At 34.4% G+C, this 22410-nt stretch overlaps 2 protein-coding genes across 2 annotated transcripts; both read left to right on the forward strand.

Moving 5' to 3' along the window:
* The first annotated feature begins 223 nt into the window (after window positions 1-223).
* On the forward strand, window positions 224-7542 carry LOC108196589 (DNA topoisomerase 6 subunit B). Its single transcript, XM_017363933.2, has 19 exons — window positions 224-401; window positions 490-542; window positions 640-737; window positions 876-981; window positions 1459-1596; window positions 1744-1795; window positions 1954-2018; window positions 2622-2728; window positions 2836-2938; window positions 3094-3179; window positions 3431-3627; window positions 5394-5509; window positions 5589-5674; window positions 5761-5833; window positions 6152-6243; window positions 6423-6561; window positions 6640-6734; window positions 6810-6984; window positions 7233-7542. Exons 1-19 carry the CDS (start codon window positions 296-298, stop codon window positions 7377-7379), a joined length of 2034 nt encoding a protein of 677 aa, XP_017219422.1. The 5' UTR covers window positions 224-295; the 3' UTR covers window positions 7380-7542.
* Window positions 7543-14562: 7020 nt separating this feature from the next.
* On the forward strand, window positions 14563-22201 carry LOC108195869 (linoleate 13S-lipoxygenase 2-1, chloroplastic). The gene is made up of 9 exons (XM_017362871.2): window positions 14563-15057; window positions 16917-17188; window positions 18109-18346; window positions 18720-19037; window positions 19153-19238; window positions 19370-19480; window positions 19625-19926; window positions 20278-20544; window positions 21174-22201. The coding sequence occupies exons 1-9, from the start codon at window positions 14691-14693 to the stop codon at window positions 21931-21933; spliced, it is 2721 nt and encodes a 906-aa protein (XP_017218360.1). The 5' UTR covers window positions 14563-14690; the 3' UTR covers window positions 21934-22201.
* Window positions 22202-22410: the final 209 nt, after the last annotated feature.

Below are 22410 nucleotides of genomic sequence, written 5' to 3' on the forward strand. Positions count from 1 at the left end.
AGGTTGCAGAATGTTTACAAATATTGTAGGATAAAAAAAAATTAAATTTAGATGACTATATTTTATTTTATTTAATTTTGTACTCCAATGTTTTCATAGAACTTAACTCATGTAGAGTATATATTACATTTAATTATTTAGAATTTATTTAGATTTATATTGAATTCAAATTGAGATAGCCAAAAAATAAAATTTTAACAACCTTGAATAATTTTAACTTTACAATCATATGCCGGAAGGGGCCAAAATTAGCACATAAACCCGAGGCCAGGCAGTAGAGTGAAGTTTGAGCAGGATGGAAATGGAGAGCAGCGAGAGTCCAATTCAAACTACCAAGGGGGCTGCTGCAAAGTCCAAAGCTCCCCGCAAACCCAAACAAACCACCAGTGTCCTCAAGCAGAGTAAGCCTTCACATTCATCTACTATACTCTACTTGTATTATGCCTTTCATTATGTCATGTAATTATGTTGTTTGGGTATTTTCTGCAGAATCTCCAGCTGAATTCTTTTCTGAAAACAAATCCATTGCTGGGTTTGACAATGTCCGTCACACCCCCTTTCCCCTTTTGTTTTCTCGATTTTTGAGTTTTTATTGTTGGGTGATTTTCGACTATTATATATTACTGTTCTTTTATTCAGCCTGGGAAGTGCCTTTATACTACTGTTAGAGAGTTTGTTGAGAATGCCCTTGATTCCGCTGAGTCTATTTCTGAGCTTCCTGTTGTCGAAATTACGATGTTTGTACCCTCACATTTCCTACTTTCTCTCATAGTATCCTATTATATTTTTGATTTAGTTGTATTACGATAAAATGTTTTATTGTTTAATATATGTAGTCATTATGTGAAATTCTGTTGATGCTTTGTCTACGTTAGTGAAGAGATTGGGAAAAGCAAGTACAATTCCATGATTGGTCTTGCTGACCGTGAACGGGTTGATGAGGAACTTTATGATGATTTCGAGACAGCTAAGGCTCGCGAGGTTTGTTAGTCTTTTTGTTTGTAATTGTTCTGCTTAGCTTAATACACAGGGTGTAAATATCTCTCGTTAACCCCTGCACTACCTACTTGTTTGTTCACAGATTTAAAATTCCTAGCATTCTTAAAATATAAGTTGAGGCTGTTGAAAGAAATTCAAACTTGCTTGCTTAAGTTTATCATAATAATTTTATACCATGATTGGTCTTTACTGCCTTGAGTTCTGTTATGCTTGAGCAAGTTTCTGCTTTGGCAGATATCACAGCCCAACTTGCTGTATTATATGAACTTACTAAAATGAAATAAATGTGGTAAATTAAGTAATTAGACATTTATTCACTGTGTTGATTACAGCATTAATCAGGATAGGAATTCCTATATCATTTAAGTAGCGACTTCATAAAAGAATTTTAAACTTTCTTGGTTGATCAAATTCTTCTACTGTCTCATTCCTGTTTGCTTCTTTTACTATGTTTTATAGAAACGACTTGCAAAGGAAGCTCGCATACAAGAAAATCAGGCGAAGCTTGCTGCCCTTGGTAAGAAACTAAAAGAGCCAACATCTGCAAAGGCCATTAAGGGTCGAGCGCAGGCCTCGTTTTACAGGGTGACCTGTAAGGTGTGATTCTTTTCATGTATGGTTTGTGTGGGTTATTCTTTGGATTTAATTGTATGTTGATTATTATTCCCAGTTTCATTTTATAATTTTTTACCAACCAAGACCTGATGGGTTGACTCACATGACTGGGTTTGGGAGTTTATGTAGGATAATGGGAGAGGAATGCCGCACGATGATATCCCTAATATGTTTGGACGAGGTTTGAGACTAAACGAGAAATCCTGTTTTTTATTATAAGGCATTTTACCTCGAATCATATATTGTTTATTCTGAAGTTTATGTAGAATAATGAGTTTTTTTTTTCCGACTAAACTATGATGTAGTAATATGTTATTGTGAGCTTCTTTGTTTCTGCAGTTCTGTCTGGTACAAAGTATGGCTTGAAACAAACCCGGGGAAAGTTTGGGCTAGGTGCAAAAATGGTAATGTTCACATAATTCAGCCAATGCGTCCATTTTTATTTGGAATTTAATTCTAATTTCTACGGATTATTTTTAAGTTTACTTTGCAAAATTTTACCCAGCTCTCATATATTTACAGTTGTCTTTTTGAAACTAGTAGGGTTTACAACATATTAGGTGGCATATGTCAGTACCGACTTACTGGAAAAGCTAATCTTCCAAACTAACTTTACTTATCCTATTAACAAGTTATAACAATTTCAAATAATTTAAAAACAATTCAAATAATTTTGAAATACTTTTAACAGTTTGCAGCCTGTTACATGTTCTGGGGTAGCTCATTAACACACCTTCAGTGATATGTTCTGAGATGTACTGGACAAATGTTGAAGCTTTTTAAAGAGGTTATGGTAGGAAATAGTGCTCATTATTAGTTGTCCTCTGAAGCTAATTGTCGTATGCTGTTGAGACTTAAGAGTTCTCCCACATTTTCTTTATGATGGTTATATTCTATAGTCTTTCATTTACATACAGATGACTGAAGATTGCTAGTTGGGGAAAGAACTAAAAGCTGTTGTTTCTTTCTCCTATCATTAACGTACTCAGTAAATTATTCTTTTGCAGGCACTAATTTGGTCCAAAATGAGTACAGGACTTCCCATTGAGATCTCATCTTCAATGAAGGGCCAGAACTATCTTTCTTTCTGCAGGCTGGACATTGATATTAATCGGTATGTTCGAAGTCAAATAGACGTGCATAATTTTTCTACATTAAATTGATTGCAAATGCTAGAAGGGGCAAATTAGTTATCATGTGGATGGTAAATTTTAAATTCAGGAACATTCCCCACATTCACTTGCACGAGAAACGGGATCTCAAGGAGCACTGGCATGGGGCGGAAATACAAATTGTTATCGCTGGAAACTGGACAACTTATCGTGTAAGGAGACCTAAAATTTAGTAATCTTTAATCATGTTCAAGAAAAGAAGAATTACTTTTAGTACTTGTCAAAAACCAAAATGATTATAGTACTTGTACAGCACTGTATTGCAAAAATAATATTTATAAAATGCCACTATATTTCGTATTTGCAGTCAAAGATATTGCACTATATGCGTCAATTGGCTGTTATCACACCTTATGCTCAATTTCTTTTTAACTTTGTCTCAGATGCATCAGAGTACTCTCTCTCTCTCTCGCTCTCTCCCCCTCCCTCCCCCTCCCTCTCCCTCCCCCTCCCTCTCCCTCCCTCTCTCTCTCGCCCCCCTCCCTCTCTCTCTCTCTCTCTCGCTCTCTCTCCCTCTCTCTCCCTCCCTCCCTCTCCCTCTCTCGCCCCCCTCCCTCTCTCTGACACACACACACACACTCATTGTCCACCGAATCAACTAAAAAATTTATCCTTTTTTCCCCTGCTTTTCTTTCTATTCATAGCAAAAATGTCAGCATAAGGTTTTCAAGAAGAACTGACATAATGCCAGCGGTTCCCCTTGAGACAAAATTCCATCCGTCAGCTGTTGATTTACTACTCATTAAGCGCCTTATAACAGAAACATCAAAACAAAACTTGCTGCAGTTCCTTCAGCATGAATTTGTGAATATTGGTAGAGCCTTTGCTGAGCGACTGATCGGTATGAATCTGAAGCTAGCTGGCTCATTTTTTTAGATTCTGTATATTCAGTTATTCACATTTGCATTTTGATAAAGTATACAAATGATTATTTGAATAAACTGCATGTTTTGAAGCTTAACTTCTTGTATTTCAATTTCTTACAGATCTGATATGATAGTTGTATGGGCTATAAATGATTAGTATGGACTTGATACTTTCTATCAAGGAATATGACCCGTGCATGCCTGAAGCTAACATTTATGTTTATATATTGGAGGACAGTCTTGAAGTTGATCTTCTTGTTGTTGCCAACTTTTTTCTGTTGGAATTCTTACCACCCAAATGCATTTAGAATTTCAAGTTCGACATAAGGATTGACAAATGAGCCCCTGTACTTCTTCTTAGTCACACACAGACACACACACACACACATATTACATAATGTGAGATTATGTAAAAGTGCAATAGGAAGAAACGGAAAATCTAACACAAGAATTTTTTGAGGATTGAGGAATAAGCCTCTTCTAGCTAATTCATTAAAAAAAGGGTCCGGGTCCTTGACAATTGCTTTTTGCAGCAATCTTTCCGCGATATTTATCGCTGAAAGACATAATACCTGTTTTTTATTGTGAATGTAGGGGGCTATGTTGTCTATTCGCAGTTTAGACACCCACTCGAGGGTTTGTGTCTTTCCGCTATAAAAAAGCGTGGACTTTTTGCCAACAAACACTTGCCAGGGATCTCCACCCATAAAAAATAAGTTGATAGAGCAAAGATTAAACTAAATGTAAATTTGAAACACCTAATTGTTTTTTTTTTAGCGAAACATGTAATTGTTACATATATTATCTCAGCTTTACACTTTACTATTTTCTAAAAGTTTAGAACTGCCAAGTAGGTCATATTACCATTTATTCTACTCAGCCAAGTGGGTATTTTTAGCAGTTGCCTGAGTGGAGGATCAAGCGATCAGGTTTGGAGAGGAACCGAGTTGCCGGTTTTTGAGAGTGATCGAGATACTTGTGTTTGAGAGAGTGAGTTACCCTATTCTAAAATAATGGCTATTTATTAAGGAAATTTATCACTGAACTTATGGATGGAGTGAAGTTATGGAAAAGTTAGATTGATAGGTTCATGGTGCATGCTTGCAAATCTTGTCTATCTGAGTTGTGCATTGGTCCAGATTGTGGTTTGCTCAAATTGTCAATCTAAGTTGAGCTATCTGTTTGTGCCTCGTTTTGTATATTTTAAATTACAATTTGATGCTGGTGCTTCATGCTTGCCTTGTTCTCAATGTACAAATTAATGATGAAAGGAGTTGTATCAGATTCCATAAGATTATCTGGTCCGTACTTGCTTGAAAGTGGTGAACATTTGTAGTTTGTGTTTTCCATCTCTGTAGTATTGAATTGTTAAAATGCCACATGGCATCCATGTTGATTTCCTATTACTGTATGTTCCATGTCCAATTGTTTGTTCCACTGATACGTATAATTGTTGAAAACACCAGTGTCTGTAGGCAGTAGCCAGGAATAATACGTGGCGTGGTTTTTGTAAGTTCATTCGCTTGATTTTTAACTGTGAAGTAAAATAGTTAAATGCAATTTAGCTGCCAAGTTAATCACCAAAACTGTTATTATGAAGTTTAATGGAGAAGTTGAAAACCTATGGTACCTATTTGGGCAGTTATCTGCTAATATAGTCTCTGTTTTGAATCATTCAAGCACCGGCAAAACATCCTAGAAGCTGATTTAAAAGGTCGAGAAAAATTAATTCATTTTTCAGGAGAGATGGGTCCAGATTTCAGCCCAAAAATGCCTGTCAAATCTCTAACCTCGCAGCAAATAGTTCGTATCCATCAGTTGTTCCGTCAAGCCAAATTTGATGACCCTAGTGGAGATGTAAGAACTCTATGCAGTTTATTTATCATCTTACTTTTTCAGTTGTTTACACTCTGCCACCTTATGTGAATATCTGTAGTGCCTTAGTCCTGCTGGAGAATACAATCTTCGGCTTGGAATTATCAAGGAGCTGCACCCAGAGATGGTTGCCACCTATTCAGGAAGGTATATGTAATACCAACCCCTACATGTATCTGTGTTGTATAGGAAGTTTCTGGTTTCTATTCATCATAGCATGATGTCATGTGCAGTGCTCAAGTATTTGAAGGCCACCCATTTATCGTGGAAGCTGGAGTTAGTGTGGGCGGTAAAGATGTTAAGCAAGTGAGTTATTAGTGTAATTGTATTTCTAGCAGCACGTGGTCTCAAACATTACAATTCTTACTTCACTCGTTCTCAATGTGTCTGTAGATACAAATAAGTTATCCTTGAGAGAATTTCTAAAGTAAATTGTTTAGGAACTGAAGTAGTTGGATTGAATAGATAAACTTTTTCTCTATTATCATAGAGTTTATGTTTTGTTTATTTAGTTTTTATATGGTAAGTTGGAAGCAGGAAATTGATTCTTGATGTGTACTGCTAAGCTATTTGTGTTCTTCGGCTTCTGCCCAAGTAAATAATCCTTCTCTTCTTGCAATTTAGGGTTTAAATGTTTTCCGGTTTGCAAACCGTATTCCACTTTTGTTTGAGCAAGGTGCTGATGTTGTGACCAGAACTGCCATGAAGCGGATCAAGTAAGATATATTTTTATATCGACTGAGTAAAGGATACTAAATTATGCAGGATTTTGGTTTCCTTAATATACAAAAGGTCGTCATATTTGGAACAGGAGGGGTTGGGTTTAACGGTTTTATTAGTATTCTGCAAAAGAGGTTATATATGATATTGTGCTAACAGATGTTTGATCCATTAGTTGGAATAGTTATAAGATCAATCATACACAAGACAAAATTGGCGTATTTGTGAGCATTGTAAGCACAAAGATTCCATTTAAAGGGACAGGGAAGGAGTATATTGGTGATGATATAAGTGAGATAGCTTCTGCAGTCAAGGTTCGTGGCACATCATATTATATTTGTATGTAATGTATCCTGTTTATAAATGCCTTTAACTGAGCTTTGTGGCTCCAGACTTCTATTCAGCAATGTTGCATTCAGCTAAAATCGAAAATTGCCAAAAAAATTCAGGCCCGTGAACAGCAGGAGAGAAAAAGAAATTTGAGCAGGTAAATAGAAAAATTCTATTATATGTTCTAATTTGGCATACAAAATCCACAATTCATTTTCCTTTTCTGGGGCAGGTATATTCCTGATGCTTCTGGTGCTATATACGATGTCTTGAAAGAAATGACCACCTTGCATGCATCAAAGAAGAAACGCTACAATGACGAGGACGCAGAACTACTGAATAAAGTCTCATCAAAGTTGATAACGAAAGGTACCCTGATGGAGAAACTTGCAGAACATGTTGAACAGGTTAGTTTTTGACCGTTTTTCGACCTGGAATAGGGCTCACAAGTCCAAATTTTGGTTGACATTCATTGTGTGTATTTGTTTATAGTTGCCGCTCTGGTAGCTGTGTTATTTTATACAACACGTAGTTGCAAATTTTGAGTTTATCTTCATTGCATGACATATTTTGTTATATGAGGATGATCTCACTGGTTAAAAGGAATTACAGCCCTTTGGTTTCATAATCTAACGAATCAACCAAATTTTTACAGGTGGACTACGAGATGGCGCTGGAATATGCAACACACAGAGGGGTGACAGATGAACCCCGTGAAAATTTATTTATTCAGTCGTTGAGAGACGAGAACAAGTTCACGGATTTCCAAAGTCCCGTCTTCGTATTCCGACTCTTTCAGTAAGCATACAGTACAAATTTACATTTTTCCGAGCAAAGATAAAATTGTAATGGACATTATTTCAGTCCTGTTATTGTACCTTGAAAAACAAAATTGTAGTACTTCCCACCATCAACAAGAGTACTTTAGTATACCGATTTCAACTCAAATGCATCACTCTTTTTTTTTTTTTTTGTCATAATATTTTTGCATCACTCATTTTATATAATAACTTTCTCGTTAATTTTAGGATTCGTATCAAATTAGAGACCATTTGCGTGAGTCTATGACTTAACGTGAATTATAATCTAAGGTGACTTAATGTGATGAGCTTGTTCTTATTTGGATACTTTTGATTTATTAATGATTTATGAGTTATTAAAAATATAATAATAAAAATAAAAGTGATTTATGGGTAATATATGGGCCTGTTTGTTTGCTAGAAGCAGAAGTTGCTTCTGGTTTCTGCTTTTCTTAACCTGTTTGTGTAAAGAAGTAGAAACATTTTTAAGAAGCTGAGATTTCTACCTTTTCTCTCACAGCTTCTGCTTCTTTTCCAAATACTTTATTAACTTATTTACTTCTCACTTTTGCTCTACTTCTTTAGTTTAAGCAAGAAGTCACTTTTTTTAAACTTGCTCAAACAGCTCCTATGTCTTATGAGTAATTTTATCAAAAGAAAGTTTAAAAAATTAATTGATTGAAAAATGTACCTCAAACTAATTTCCGTCTTTAAAATGAATGTAGACATTTTTCAGTTTAAAGACGAAACTCAAAGCCCGGTCTTTAAGCAACTTTTACTTTCATTTAACTACTAAAATGCATTGCGTACGGTTGGATAGCTCAAGTGGTTAAGAGTTTATCTTTTGTCTTCCCATGTTCTGAGTTCGATTCTGACTCACTCCGATAATATATGAGAATAGATACTCAATTGTAAGGCTATAAGTCATATTTGTAAAAAAAAGAAAAAATGCATTAGGCACGGTCTTTAAGCGGAAACAAACCTTTACTTTCATTTAACTACTAGAATGCATTAGGCAGAAACAATGTCGTTCTCAAGTTATGAAATGACGTTGGGTAGATAAGATACGGTGAGGTGTGGATTACTATCGCACGTTGCTTATCCTTGGAGAATTTGTGAACAGTGTATTTGCGAGTTCCAGATTCTCACTACTGTTTGTCAAAGAAGCGCCCCACAAAACTCAATAATAGGTGAAAAAGAGAAGAAAAGGCCAAGTAGTGAAAATAAATACGAGTTCCACATGCTTTTATGATTTGGGAAACTTTGCTCTTTGGTCATTTTCAACCTCACTGTACACAGATATTTTCTCACTCTTTTGCACATGTTTTGGTCCACCTTTCCCCTCAATCAACTCTGGCGATGCCATCTGCCATAATACAGGATAAATATGTTCTAATCTTTCTCTTATACAGCATATGTTCACATGTAATTTACTTATAGTGAAGAAATTAAAATAAAAGATAATTTGTCATCGTCTTTGTTTAGTCCTTTTCCTTTATAATAGAAAATTTTCTCATCTCTATCTTTCCCAGTCCACTTGAACCGCAAATTTTCACTCTATTACAAGTTTTTCTATAAAGAAACATTATATTCTACCCCATAATATATAGTTTTTTGTAATATAATTTTTTTAAGAGGTAATTGCATATCGCACCCCCTAACTATCGTTCAAAAACGATACTGTACCTATACTTCGAGAAACTCAACTCGCACCCCTTATCTTTACATTTCAACAACGATACGCACCCCGCTCCGTTAAATTCCGTTAAAATATTCCCTCCATCTCAATTTACATGTCCCTTTTACTTTTCAAGGAGTCAAATTGACTAATTTTTGATCAACTATTAGAAAATATTTATTTATTATTTTAGGAAATAGAAATTTACATATTAAAATAGACTAGATTTAGTTTTTAATGATATTTTTTTAAAATTTTTTAATGATTATTTTGACTTGCGGATAGCTTAATTAAACAAATATTTGAAAAAAATATCATCAAAAAGTAAATCTAGTCTTAAATATGTAACTTTCTTATCACTAAAATAATAAATAAATAATTTCTAATAGTTGGTCAAAAATTAGTCAATTTGACTCCTCGAAAATCAAAAGGGACATGTAAATTGAGACGGAGGGAGTATTTTAACGGAATTTACGGAGGGGATGCGTATCGTTCTTGAAATGTAAAGCGAGTTGAGTTTCTCAAAGTATGGGTACAATATCATTTTTAAACGATAGTTAGGGGGTGCGATATATGATTGGTTATGTTACTTCTGTTTTATTCCAACTGTTTTTGACACTAAGTGCTAAAAACTCATATTAGTATAATCATAACTTCAATACTTATACCAAATAAATTTGAAATGTAAATTTTAAAAAAAAATATATAGAATATAATTATTAATTTAGTACTTTTAGTATAATATAAACATGAAGTAAAACAGGACGAAGGGAATATAATATACATAAATTTAGGTGAAAGATCAATTTGATGACAAACTCATTTTAATTTCGCCAGGAGGAGATCAAAGCTAGGGAGGTTTAGTTACGAAATTTTATGTTGGTATATACTTGCATTTTCAATTTTTTTATTTAAAAAGAGAAACTCAAACTCAGTTTTTTTTTTTTTTAAATGAGAATAACTCTCACAAATAACAATCGACAATTCACCGTGATAATTCTTTCATTCAAGAAAGTTTATTATCTAACCGTCGGACATGCAAGATGACCGGGGAAATTTAGACAATAAAACTTTAATGTCCGAAAAGAAAAACCCGTCTTCTTCCAAGAATCCTAAAAATAAAAAAAGAAAAATATAAGTCGATATATATATATATATATATATATATATATATATATATATATATATATATATAGGGTCGCGCTCAAGAGAGAACCACTCCTTAAAAAAGAACCATAGAACCACTAGGGTTCTGCTGCAGAACCCTAAATTTTAAATAGATTTTTAGGATCTAAATCTAAATACATGTTTTTTTTCATGTTTTTTCATCGTTGTGTGTGTTCAAAAATAATTTTAAAATATAATTCATAAATATTGACATTTTTTTTGTGAAGTTCTGCTGCAGAACCCCAACTAATACTTAAGTTCTGCTGCAGAACCCTTACCTCTCTCTAATGGTTCTCTCTGGAACATGACCAATATATATATATATATATATTTATATATATATATATATATATATATTTATATATATATATATTTATATATATATATATAAAACAGATTATATATATTATAAAAATAAAAAATATATTCAATAATTAATTATTAATAAAATCACGTGTATATGTATGTGCTGATCAAAAAATTCACACAATTATGATAAATCATAATTGAGACAATTAAACTCTTAATTAAGACATAATTAATAAAATATTAACGTCCTAAATCAAGACACAATTTACGCCCTCAATTATGAGGCAAAATTTACGCCCTCAATTATGAGACACAATTTACGCCCTCCATTAAGGTCCAATTAACGCCTTCTTTTCTGAAACCGGATCTGATCGTGAAACTGCCGTTGCCGCAACCCTCGGCACTATCGCCACGGCGCCACGAGACCTTATAACAGAAACACTTCTAACATAAACACTCAAAGATTGAGTCTTTGCAAATGCACCATCACCCGGAGCATAAGGACTGAAAACAAGCTGGCGAGGACGCCACGACACATTCAAGGGTTTATCCCCTACTTCCTTATTACTACAACTACTTCCAACTTCATCCATCAAACCACAATACTGTAAAATACACAAGAAGATTACAATCCATTTGATAAAGCCATATTTGCCTCCTCCAGGTGTCCAGCCGTGGGATTCTTCGTCATCGACGTGTGTCGCACTCCTGTAGGTGGGGTTCCTGCAAAACAATGCAAAGTCGGTGGTGTGGTCCGATTTGCACCTCCGGCGTGACAATCAGTCTAGAGTATTTGAGAGGAAAATGATACTGGTGTTTTGGGCATACCTCATTCCTCTTCAGCCTCTTCTATTTATACCTCGTGGAGTTGGTTTGAAACATTATCAGCGGGTCATGACCAACCCATGACTCCCTTGCCGGCACAAGATGTTAACGGGCATGTCAAGATCTTTCATGCCGGGTACCCGCTGTTTAGGAGGTCCAACACCCGCATCCGCTTGTCTCGTGTTGGATGACGGGAACACCCGTTGTCTGATGGCTTCTAGGCTGTCCGTGGGAAGGTCTTGCTGGTGATAACGGGGGTGTAAAGTGGGCCCTATCAGCATGGTTTCCCGCTAGCAGGTGAGAAGTCGCTGGGCGGGTGTTATAGTCGACGGGTCACCCGCAGTCAATGCAGTTGGTCTCCTGCCCTTTTGAGAGGTCCTTATCACCACTCAAACTCAAATTTGAATTACAAGTTTTATGTATTTTTATTATGTGCAAGGAGAACATTGTTCGCTCATTTGCGCCTCTAGATAATTAATATTTTATTCTCACCATCGACTAAATTTAGAGTGTTGGTCCTAAATACTCATATAATCATTATTAATGTCCTAAATATCCGAAATATCCAGATTCAGAAAAATGGCCTCCAAATATCAGTTAGTAACACTACATCGTCTAGCGTTTTGGTTATTCACCAAAAAACGCTAGACGATGTAGCATTCTGTTAGGTTATCCTAACAGAACGCTACATCGTGTAGCGGCTAATTAGGTTAACCCTAATATACGGTAGACGGTGTAGCGTTTTGCTGTGGTTAAAATAGTAAAACGCTACACGATCTAGTAATTTCATTTCAAAATTGAAAACGCTAGATTATCAGCGTCTCTAACTGGTATTTGGAGCTTTTTTTTTTCAACTCTGTTATTTCGCGCATTACTTCAACAATATTTGAGATTTGGGGCCATTTTTCCTAATTCAGGGGTGGCAGTTTTAAATAACAGATCGTGTTTGTATCAACAATCGGGTCGATTTTACTTTAAATTAAAATCACTGGAAATTGAATAAAATTGAAAATTTAAGTTTTTACAAATAAAATTCTAATTTTGGGTCTATTTTGGTCACTTCCGAATTCCGTCTCACTAAATCGGGTTGCGGATTAAGTCGGGGTCGGGTTAGATTTAAGATTGTGCCTGATATTCGCACACGCAGCTAAACGTGATCGAGCTCAAAAGGTAATGTCTTCAAAACACGGGTAGAAATTAATGAGCGCGAGCGAGCGAGCGTGTGGTGGGAGTTGGTTGTTTGAAAGGTGGATCAAGTTGGCGGTGCGTTCTCTTAAAGAGATGGACCAGCTCCGCTAAGATTTTTCTGCTCGCGGTATTGTTTAAATACCAGCTTATAGCCCGTGCAAGACACGAGAGCTTTTTAATTATATATAGATTTTTTAAATATATTTTAAATGGTGTGAAAAAATTTAATTTATAAATAATAAATTAAAATTGTATGTATCATGCCAAAGTATTAAATTGTTTCTATCAAATTTTAAATTATTTTAAGTAGAATATGTGACGCCAACTCGTATTAGATTATATTTATAAATGTATTTTATATAAAATTATTATAATGTGATTTAAATACTTTTCTAAAAAATTTTATGGTTCGAGATTAAAATTGATAAACACAATTTGTTTTGTATTAAGAAGATAAATCATAAACATGCAATAAGATGGTAGAATTTGTTTTGAATTAAGAAAAAGTTTTTGTATACGTTCCTCACATAAATCGGGCTTATTAATTTTAAAATATATTAGATAAAAATAATTTTGTGACGGTGCGATTTATATGATTCTACAAATAAAATTGGTAGAAAATATTTATTTTGGATCAAAAAAAATCATAAACACGTGAAATACATAATTTGTTTTGGATTCAGAAAAGGATTTATAAACATGCAAGTAGATATCAGTTGTCTTATGGAACAGAAGTTAATTTTGTTCTAATCTAACGGTGCTTATTTGTTCAATATACGATCCGATGGATAAAAATTATTTTGTGACGGTGCGATTTATACGATTCTACAATTAAAATTTGTAGGAAATATTTATTTTAGATTAAAAAAAATCAAAAACATATGAAAGACAGAATTTGTTTTGGATTCAGAAAAGGAATTATAAACATCCAAGTAGATGTCAGTTTCCTTATAGAACAGAATTTAATTTTGTTCTAATCTAACTGTGCTTATTTGTTCAATATACGATCCAACGGATGATAAGCTTTTGGAACATAGGACCATGCGACCAAATTATCTCCCTTACGCTTATTATATATAAGTATATAATGGGCGGCTCCCATGCATAACTACCAAAATTTAATGTATACAAGCATTTTTAAAAAATAAAATAATTGTTTTTTCACAATCCAATCAAGACTTCAACTTGAGTAGCCCTACCTTATTTCTTCCTCCATCATGTGAACTAGCTATCAAGTCATTAAGTCATTCCATTCTCATTTACGCCCTGCATTTGGCCGGTCCATATATTGATGCATATGTTAGAGTCCTATTTCCGGCAAAGAACTTCCTTAATTATTTGGTGTAAGAATTACTTACGGGACTAGTCCTTGACCTCTTACAGCAAAATCTTGTCCATCCAATTCAGCTCTTCTGGACACACGCCGCATCAAAAATATGGAGACACCCTGACAAAAAATAAATAAAAACGGTGACAATTTTAACATTACATGTCGTCAAACGTGTTTCACGACTCTGCCCTGAGCTGTCGATAAGCTATTAGCCAATTTTTTTCTCTTCTTCTTGTTTAGACTGAGTGGCCCTTCACTCCAGTTTCCTCCTTTTTGTTTCTTCTGCGGTCGACGGTCGTAGGTCCTGCTTGGGAATTAACGATTAGTAGTTAACAGTTAATTAACGAATTAAATTAGATGTTTTAATTAGCTGATTGAAATATATTTTTTGACTAGCGGATTGTGACGGTTGCTTGTAAAACTGTTTGTCAAATTGGTGTTTGATTAGTTTTTTGTGACACATACCAAAACCTCTAATCTAAAAAATTTCTCAAAATAACATTTTGAAAATTGGCTTTTTAGCCAAAATCTTTATTTCAATCCATTAATTATCAAAAAATAACATTAACGAATTGAAATGATAAAAACCTTTGAAAGATCTCAAATCTCTAATTTTATCTCACACTTCCAAGTTTCAAACACGGCCATAATATCATAATACCATTTATAACATCACGTGCACTTTCATTTTTCTTTTTTCTAAAAAAAAAATAAAAAATCTCTTTGACATTTCTCTCTATAAATAAGAACAAGCACCCCTCACTTAATTCATCAACGACACAATTAACAACAAACTTCAGTCCATATAAACTTACAATGCTGAAGCCTCAGATTCACAACCTGTCCTCATCAAAAACCCTACTGCAATGCCACAAGCCCTTCTTCTCCGGAAACTTAGGTGCTAAACCTGCGTTTCCGAACATCAAAAGGGCTAGATCAAGCAGTAGTGGAAACAAAAACAAGAACATCAGTACTAGTGTTAGTCATGCTGCAAGAAGCAGTAGTAGCATAAAATCTGTGGCTAATTATACCGAAACGACGACGGAAGTGTTGGCCACGGTGGTGGTGCAATTCACAGTGAGTGGATTCTTGTCAAATTTGGGGTGGAATCCGCTGGATGATATAAGTGATTTGTTTGGTAAATCTATTCAGTTGGAACTTGTGGCTGCTCATCTTGATCCATGTAAGTATTAGCTGCATGCACATGAGTCCTCATATCATAATTATATAATTAGTAGAATTCTAGGTCATTATAATGAGACCCAGAAAATTAATAGACAGAGTATATAGATTATGATGAGCGTGGAGAGAGCAAAGATAAAGGTACCCAGTATACCTACCCACACCACAAACGTAGGTAGATTCATTATCGTATCGATTGCATGCTCAAGTGATCTTTTTGTATTGAGATACCCTCAACTTCTACTTAATTAAATGTCATTTTCCAAAGTTGAATGAAACCTAATTAGGACTTCAATTGTTTTATATTTCTTAGATGTAAAATATATTTAAATACTATAAGCTACAAGTTATCAAATTATAATCAATGTTCATTAATTTGAAATTAAAAAAATTATAGTCAATGTTTTTGTATAAATATAATTATATATGTTAATTGTAATCAGTGTTGTAAAAGCAAAAATCGGAGTTAATCAGTGTCACGAAACAAAGATTAAATAGATTAGTCGAATTGATCAGAGATTTAGTTAGTTTGTTGAATTACGTAACATGGATTAACAGGTGATTAATCACGATTAATGACCGATTTTTTGAAAAGAGCATTTAAAAAGATTTACAAATTTAGACCTGGTTAACTTTTTTTATTTAAATTTTACAATATTTAAAATAATTCAGTTAGAACATGATGTGCCTCGTGATAAGAAGTTTTTTTTGTTTAAAATATCTTTGATTCAGTTGGAAATTATTAAATTAAAGTAGCATTGCGCCGCATGCACATATTATCCTCATATAAATGAATTTTATAGTTTATAAAGGCATTTCATGAGTACTAAATTTTAATTCAAAGAAAATAAATTATGATAGTAGTAATTTTACTATATAACTAAATACCACGAAAAAAAAAATCACTCAAATTTAGGATTGGAAAATTACAGTTCATTCGTTCACCAGAAAATGAATTATCTAACAATATTTTATGATTTTTGATCTTTTTTTATTTGTAAAAAATATTTTCCCATGACAAAATACACAAGAAAATTACCAATTCGCAAAGATATTCTCCTTTTATTGGCCCCATTAGGATATATATTATTTAGCAGAGAAATCTTATTAAAAAATATTACAATATCAAGGAACATTCCACCCTTTCAAAAGAAAATTAGATTTTAAAATGAAATTATTCTCATCAATTTTCTTATAAACAAATGACGGAATCTAAAAATTACTTTCAACAAATCTTTCTTACTTGACAAACTATAATTTATAGAGAATTTATCTCCAAAAATATATTTTTCAAATCTAAATTAATACTCTGATCAGCAAGTTATATTCAGCCATATGAGCTGCGGAAATCCAGTGATATAGTTAGAAAATGAAAGGCATGAACGCAGAACCAATGAATTCAGGGAAATCTTATCTGTACTTGCCTACAAATTATCCAAATTATTCCTGTATTTATTACTCAGGCCTAACCTTGTTTAATATTATCTGGGGACCATTTTCTTTTCCGGACGGTCATTTTAGGGACCACTTCTTGCTATTTTAGTTGTGAAAATGAACAGAAAAACAGAAAAGGTTGATCGTAGAGAGTCTAAATTTGTAAAATAATATAGTCATGAAACCATACATGCACTCTTTGGTTGAGCTTGTTTGAAACTGAATGTGTTGTTTGTAATAATCTTTAGAAAAGTGTTACAAATAAATTTTGGAACATTCAAAAAAAGAAAATAGTTTCAAATAAAATGTGACGGGGAGTATATACTAATTACTTTGCATGATTAACATCTATCAAGTGAATCTTGCTTTTAATCAACCCTAGCTAGCTATAATTAATTGATTATGATAATATTGGTTGTTGATCAGCAACGGGATTAGAGAAGAAGACGATCAAGGGGTACGCACACAGGGCAGGAAATGTGGACGCAGACGACGTGAAATACGAATGTAAATTTAAGGTCCCGAACGATTTCGGAGAGATCGGAGGTGTGAAAGTAGAGAATGAACATCACAATGAGATGTTCTTCAAGACCATTCAGCTCGACGGCTTCCCTAATGGCAGCATCCTTGTCAACTGTGAATCCTGGGTTGATTCCCACCGTGACAATACGGATAATAGATTTTTCTTCACTAACAAGGTTAGTATTATATTTTTCTATTCTCTTGTTCATTTATAATTATATATGCAACTGTTAATAGCTTCTCTGTGATAACATATGATCTTTAATACTCCTGACCCATTTTAACGATGTTTGATTATTTGAGAGGTCTATAAAAATAATATCTACTCAATAAAAAAGTTCAATTCTTATATTAAATAAAAGTTTAGATCCTAAACTATTATAAAAAAAAAAGTTTAGATGCTAAACTTTTATTTGATATAAATTTTATAAAGAATAATTATGTTTTGATAGTGATTTTTTTAACATTTTAAAATACGTATAAAAAAGTCAAAATCAGTTAAAATGGGACGGAGGGAGTATTTTTAAATTTTTTCTGCATATATAAAGTGCTGCATATATAAAGTGCTACATGTATTAAAACGGAAGGAGAAGATGAAAGCGCAGAATGGTAGTTATAAATTATGGACCATAGAAAACCTGGAAGGTGACAAAAACCTAGCTAAGCCAATGATATTACGTGCTTCGTCGTCGTACGAGACTGACGTTGTTCGCGCTGTCGTATGTATGACCCTCCAAACCCATAGCTTCAGTTCAGTTGAGGGGTCCATTATATGCAGCAGATGTAGATGTATCAACGGTTCTTCTTTACTCCATTACTTTCTTTGTCATTCGATTTTTGGGTTTCTCTGCCAGATTGTTATCAGTGTTTTTATATTTCATGAAAGATGTTTCAAGTACATAATTATACTAATTTGCTGTCAAAATTCCAAATTATCAAAATATTAAACTGTCACTGGAGTTTAAAACCTGCTCCTCAGACTGCTGCTATATATGTCTACAATGTGCGCATTACTGTTAGTTCCCATAGAAAATACTTAGCAGCTAATTGCTAGTGCAACAATAAAATTGTAACATGAAGATTGTTTTACAAGCAGTCCTATCTGCCATCGGATACACCCGAGGGACTCAAAAAGTACAGAGAAAATGAGCTGATGAAAAAGAGAGGAGACGGCACTGGAGAAAGAAAAAGCAAGGACAGAATTTACGATTACGATGTTTATAATGATCTCGGTGATCCCGACAAAGATGCAAAACTCGCAAGGCCTATTCTGGGCGGCAAGGAATTCCCTTATCCCAGGCGTTGCAGAACTGGCCGTCCCCGCTCTAAAAAAGGTAGCAACACCAACCTCCTCACTATATGTTGATCATATATGATATAAGACCGTGTTAAGTCGATTTCCATGTAGCTTCTATCTTTAGGACAATTAATATTTGGGGTCTGGTTTCAAGTAAAACCAAACAAATTGAAATACAGGATTGGCATGCCCTGTTACTAAAAATTAATTACAAATGCACTGTTGCCATTACAAAATTTAATCTCTTTGTAGTACTATTTGACATCGACATTCCATGTTTGTACAGAATATTTACTTAAGCTATAATGTGGGAGAATGTTGGATACTGCTAAATACTATGCTAGGGGGTCATTGTTTGAATTTGTAATTAAGATGTATAGTATACCAGTGATCTGATATGATATGTACAGATCCGTTGTCCGAGAAAAGGGGGAGCAGTGTTTATGTGCCCAGAGATGAAGAATTCGCAGAGGTCAAGTCCTTATCATTCTCAGCCAAGACGGTCTACTCGGTGATTCATGCTGTCATACCTTCAATCGAGAATGTGTCCATCGACGCGGAACTTGGATTTCCCTATTTCACCGCCATTGATACTCTCTTCAATGAGGGCATTGATCTGCCTGAGGTTCCTAAATCAACTCTGATCAATCTTCTGCCTCGTCTCCTCAAAACTGTTACTGATCAAGGGAAAAATCTCATTCTTTTTGAGACTCCTGAATTTCTTGACCGTAAGATCAAAAACGTTACCTATCTCTCCTTTAACCTCTTGAAATGGACAATGCAGTTCATTTATATTTGGTTCGTTGTCTGATTCCATATTTTTTATTGTATACTAATTTACAGGAGATAAATTTAAGTGGATGAAGGATGAGGAATTTGGTCGTCAAACCCTTGCTGGCCTGAACCCTTGTTGCTTACAATTGGTTAAAGTATGTCATCTTGATTATGTACTATCTTAAAAACATAAAATTGTTGTACGTAGAAAATGTTAATTATTTGTGCATTCCTAGGTTTATAAGAAGCATGAACATGAATGTTGGTATACATAAATTATTTGCAGGAATGGCCATTGAAAAGTCAGCTCGACCCTAAGGAGTACGGGCCTCCTGAATCAGCAATCACCACAAAAACGGTGGAAGAAGTAATCAGAGGATTCATGACAGTTGACGAGGTAATTGTTAGTTGTATATTAGTCCCCTTAAAAGAATGGGATCATAGTCTAGACATTGTTGTGTTTTGGTGATCAAAATAAATACCATAATTCTACTTGAATCAGCTTATGTATGAATTATGATGATTATACATATGATTGCAGGCCATAAAGAAGAAGAAACTTTTCATTATAGATTACCATGATTTGCTACTACCATATGTGAAGAAAGTCAGAGAGATAAAAGGGACGACTTTGTATGGATCAAGGGCCTTGTTTTTTCTAACTCCTATTGGCACTTTGAAGCCAGTAGCCATTGAGCTTGTCCGACCTCCAATGGATGGGAAACCCCAGTGGAAGGAAGCCTATGCTCCCGGGATTGATGCTACAAGTGGTTGGCTTTGGAAGCTCGCTAAAGCTCATTTCCTGGCGCATGACTCTGGTTTTCACCAGCTTATTAGTCATTGGTACATTTTCACTTAAATCTCTGCTTAATTTAACACATTGCACATAGTCTGAAAATTTATTTATCAGTTTAAGAGACATTAAGTCATGTTTTGCTGAAATTATCGAAACTAAATGTTAAGCTGGCCAATAAAGACACGATTTCACAATCTTGCAAATATATTATCCTCATATGATACATGACAAGAACGAGAAGTCTTTTGTAAGAAACCTCATGTGCCGTTATCTTAGAAAATAATGGTTGTTCTGCTCAATTTAAAATTTATAAACTACTAGTACTAGTTTAATGTTCAGTGTGTATAAGGTGTAAACAGTGATATCAGGGCTTAATGTGTGTCGTTTTTATTTTGCAGGCTAAGAACTCATTGTGCAACAGAGCCTTATATAATTGCAACCAACAGACAACTCAGTGAGGCGCACCCAATTTACAGACTATTACATCCTTATTTCCGATACACAATGGAAATCAACGCCTTGGCGCGACAAGCTCTCATTAACGCGGATGGAATTATTGAGTCATCCTTTGCACCTAGAAAGTACTCTATCGAATTTAGCTCTGTTGCGTACGACAAGCTTTGGCGTTTTGATCACCAGGCACTGCCAGAAGACCTCATTAGCAGGTAATTACTTACTAACAACCTGATTTGCTTACCAAGGAAGTAACTCTACTAACCAGTCATTATATACCAAATCATTTTCCACTGACGCTTAAACAGACTCTTAACTGTGCTTTACTGGCCTAAAGACCTTAAAAACTAAACTCTGTGCATTTTGCTGTTGAGCTTTACTATTTCACAATCAAGAAGGAACTTGGGGTGCACTTATTCTGGTGAATTGCATTTGTGATAGTGTCGAGCTCAAACAAAGAAAGTTTAAAAAACTTTTTTGTATTTTTTTAAGCTTGCTTAGTTGGAATGGATCAGGGATATGAATGTCCTGAAAACTATGAACACGGTAATTGAACATAGAAGAGATAAATATAAGACTTGCAGTAATGACAAAAAAGATAGTGTGTAAATAAAAATGATGTGAAAGTTTGTGAAAGAATGACCTTTCAATTAAATTGGAAGGAATGGGTTTGGAGTTTAATTAGAGGAATGTAATGAGCAAGTGAAGGTATGTTAAACATATGTGGCCACAGAACAGCCTATATTTCAATCTGCAACCTCACGCCAGCCTAAATTTTAATCGCCACCTCTTTTTAGTGTTAAGAACCTAACACAATCAAAATTTTATTAAACTTTTGCAGGGGAATGGCAGAGAAAGATCCAAGAGCTCCACATGGTCTAAAGTTGACAATAGAAGATTACCCCTATGCAAATGATGGTCTAATCCTATGGGACACCATTAAACAATGGGTTACAGATTATGTAAACCATTACTATCCTAAACCAGGCCAGATTGAATCTGATGAAGAACTCCAAGCATGGTGGGAAGAAATCCGAACAGTTGGACATGGTGACAAAAAAGATGAACCCTGGTGGCCGAATCTCAAAACCCCAAAAGATTTAGTACAAATCATCACAACCATTATATGGGTAACATCTGGTCACCATGCAGCTGTCAACTTTGGACAGTATGACTTTGCAGCTTATATGCCTAATAGACCAACAATAGCTAGAGTCAAAATGCCATCCGAAGATCCAACTGATGAAGAATGGAAAACATTTGAAAGAAGGCCTGAAGATGCACTTTTGTCATGCTTTCCAACACAACTTCAAGCTTCCAAAATTATGGCCATTCTGGATGTTCTGTCAAATCATTCAATTGACGAGGAGTACATTGGTGAAGCGCCAGAGCCTTCATGGGCAGAGGACCCTGCCATCAAATCAGCATTTGAAGTGTTTGCTGGAAAGTTGAAGGAGCTTGAAGGAATTGTTGATGCCCGAAATAATGATAAAAAGTTGAGGAACAGAACTGGAGCTGGTGTAGTGCCATATGAGCTTTTGAAACCTTATTCAGAACCTGGAGTTACAGCAAAAGGAGTTCCTAATAGTATTTCTATCTAAAACTTCGAGCATGGAGTTGAAGTTGTGTGATTGAGTAAGTCTTGTAATTTTCCATTGAGGTTGCTTGAATTTTGCAAGTCCTTCGGGGGGTCGTTTGCCAAGTGATATTAGTTTGGAACTGTAATCGGATTAAGGTGGTATGGGTTTAAGGTATCATATATCATGTGTCTGGTCGATCGCTGAAATCAATATATCTAATTTTTTAAAAATAATTATATTAGTTATTTATATTAATTAAAATATTAATAAAAATTATTATTGTTATATATTTTTGCTTTATTGATTATTTTTATATTAAATATTAAATATTAATATTTAATTGCTTAAATATAGACAAAAATAAAATATAAAACTGATAATATAAAACTGATACTCATACCCCATTTCATACCCACCTCATCTTTTGGGTATCAAAATCCATACTGTGGGTTTGAAAATTTGTTTCTTTATGGGGTTTGGAATGAACGAAACCCATAC

Source organism: Daucus carota, chromosome 7, assembly GCF_001625215.2.
Source record: "Daucus carota subsp. sativus chromosome 7, DH1 v3.0, whole genome shotgun sequence".
Lineage (NCBI taxonomy): Eukaryota > Viridiplantae > Streptophyta > Magnoliopsida > Apiales > Apiaceae > Daucus > Daucus carota.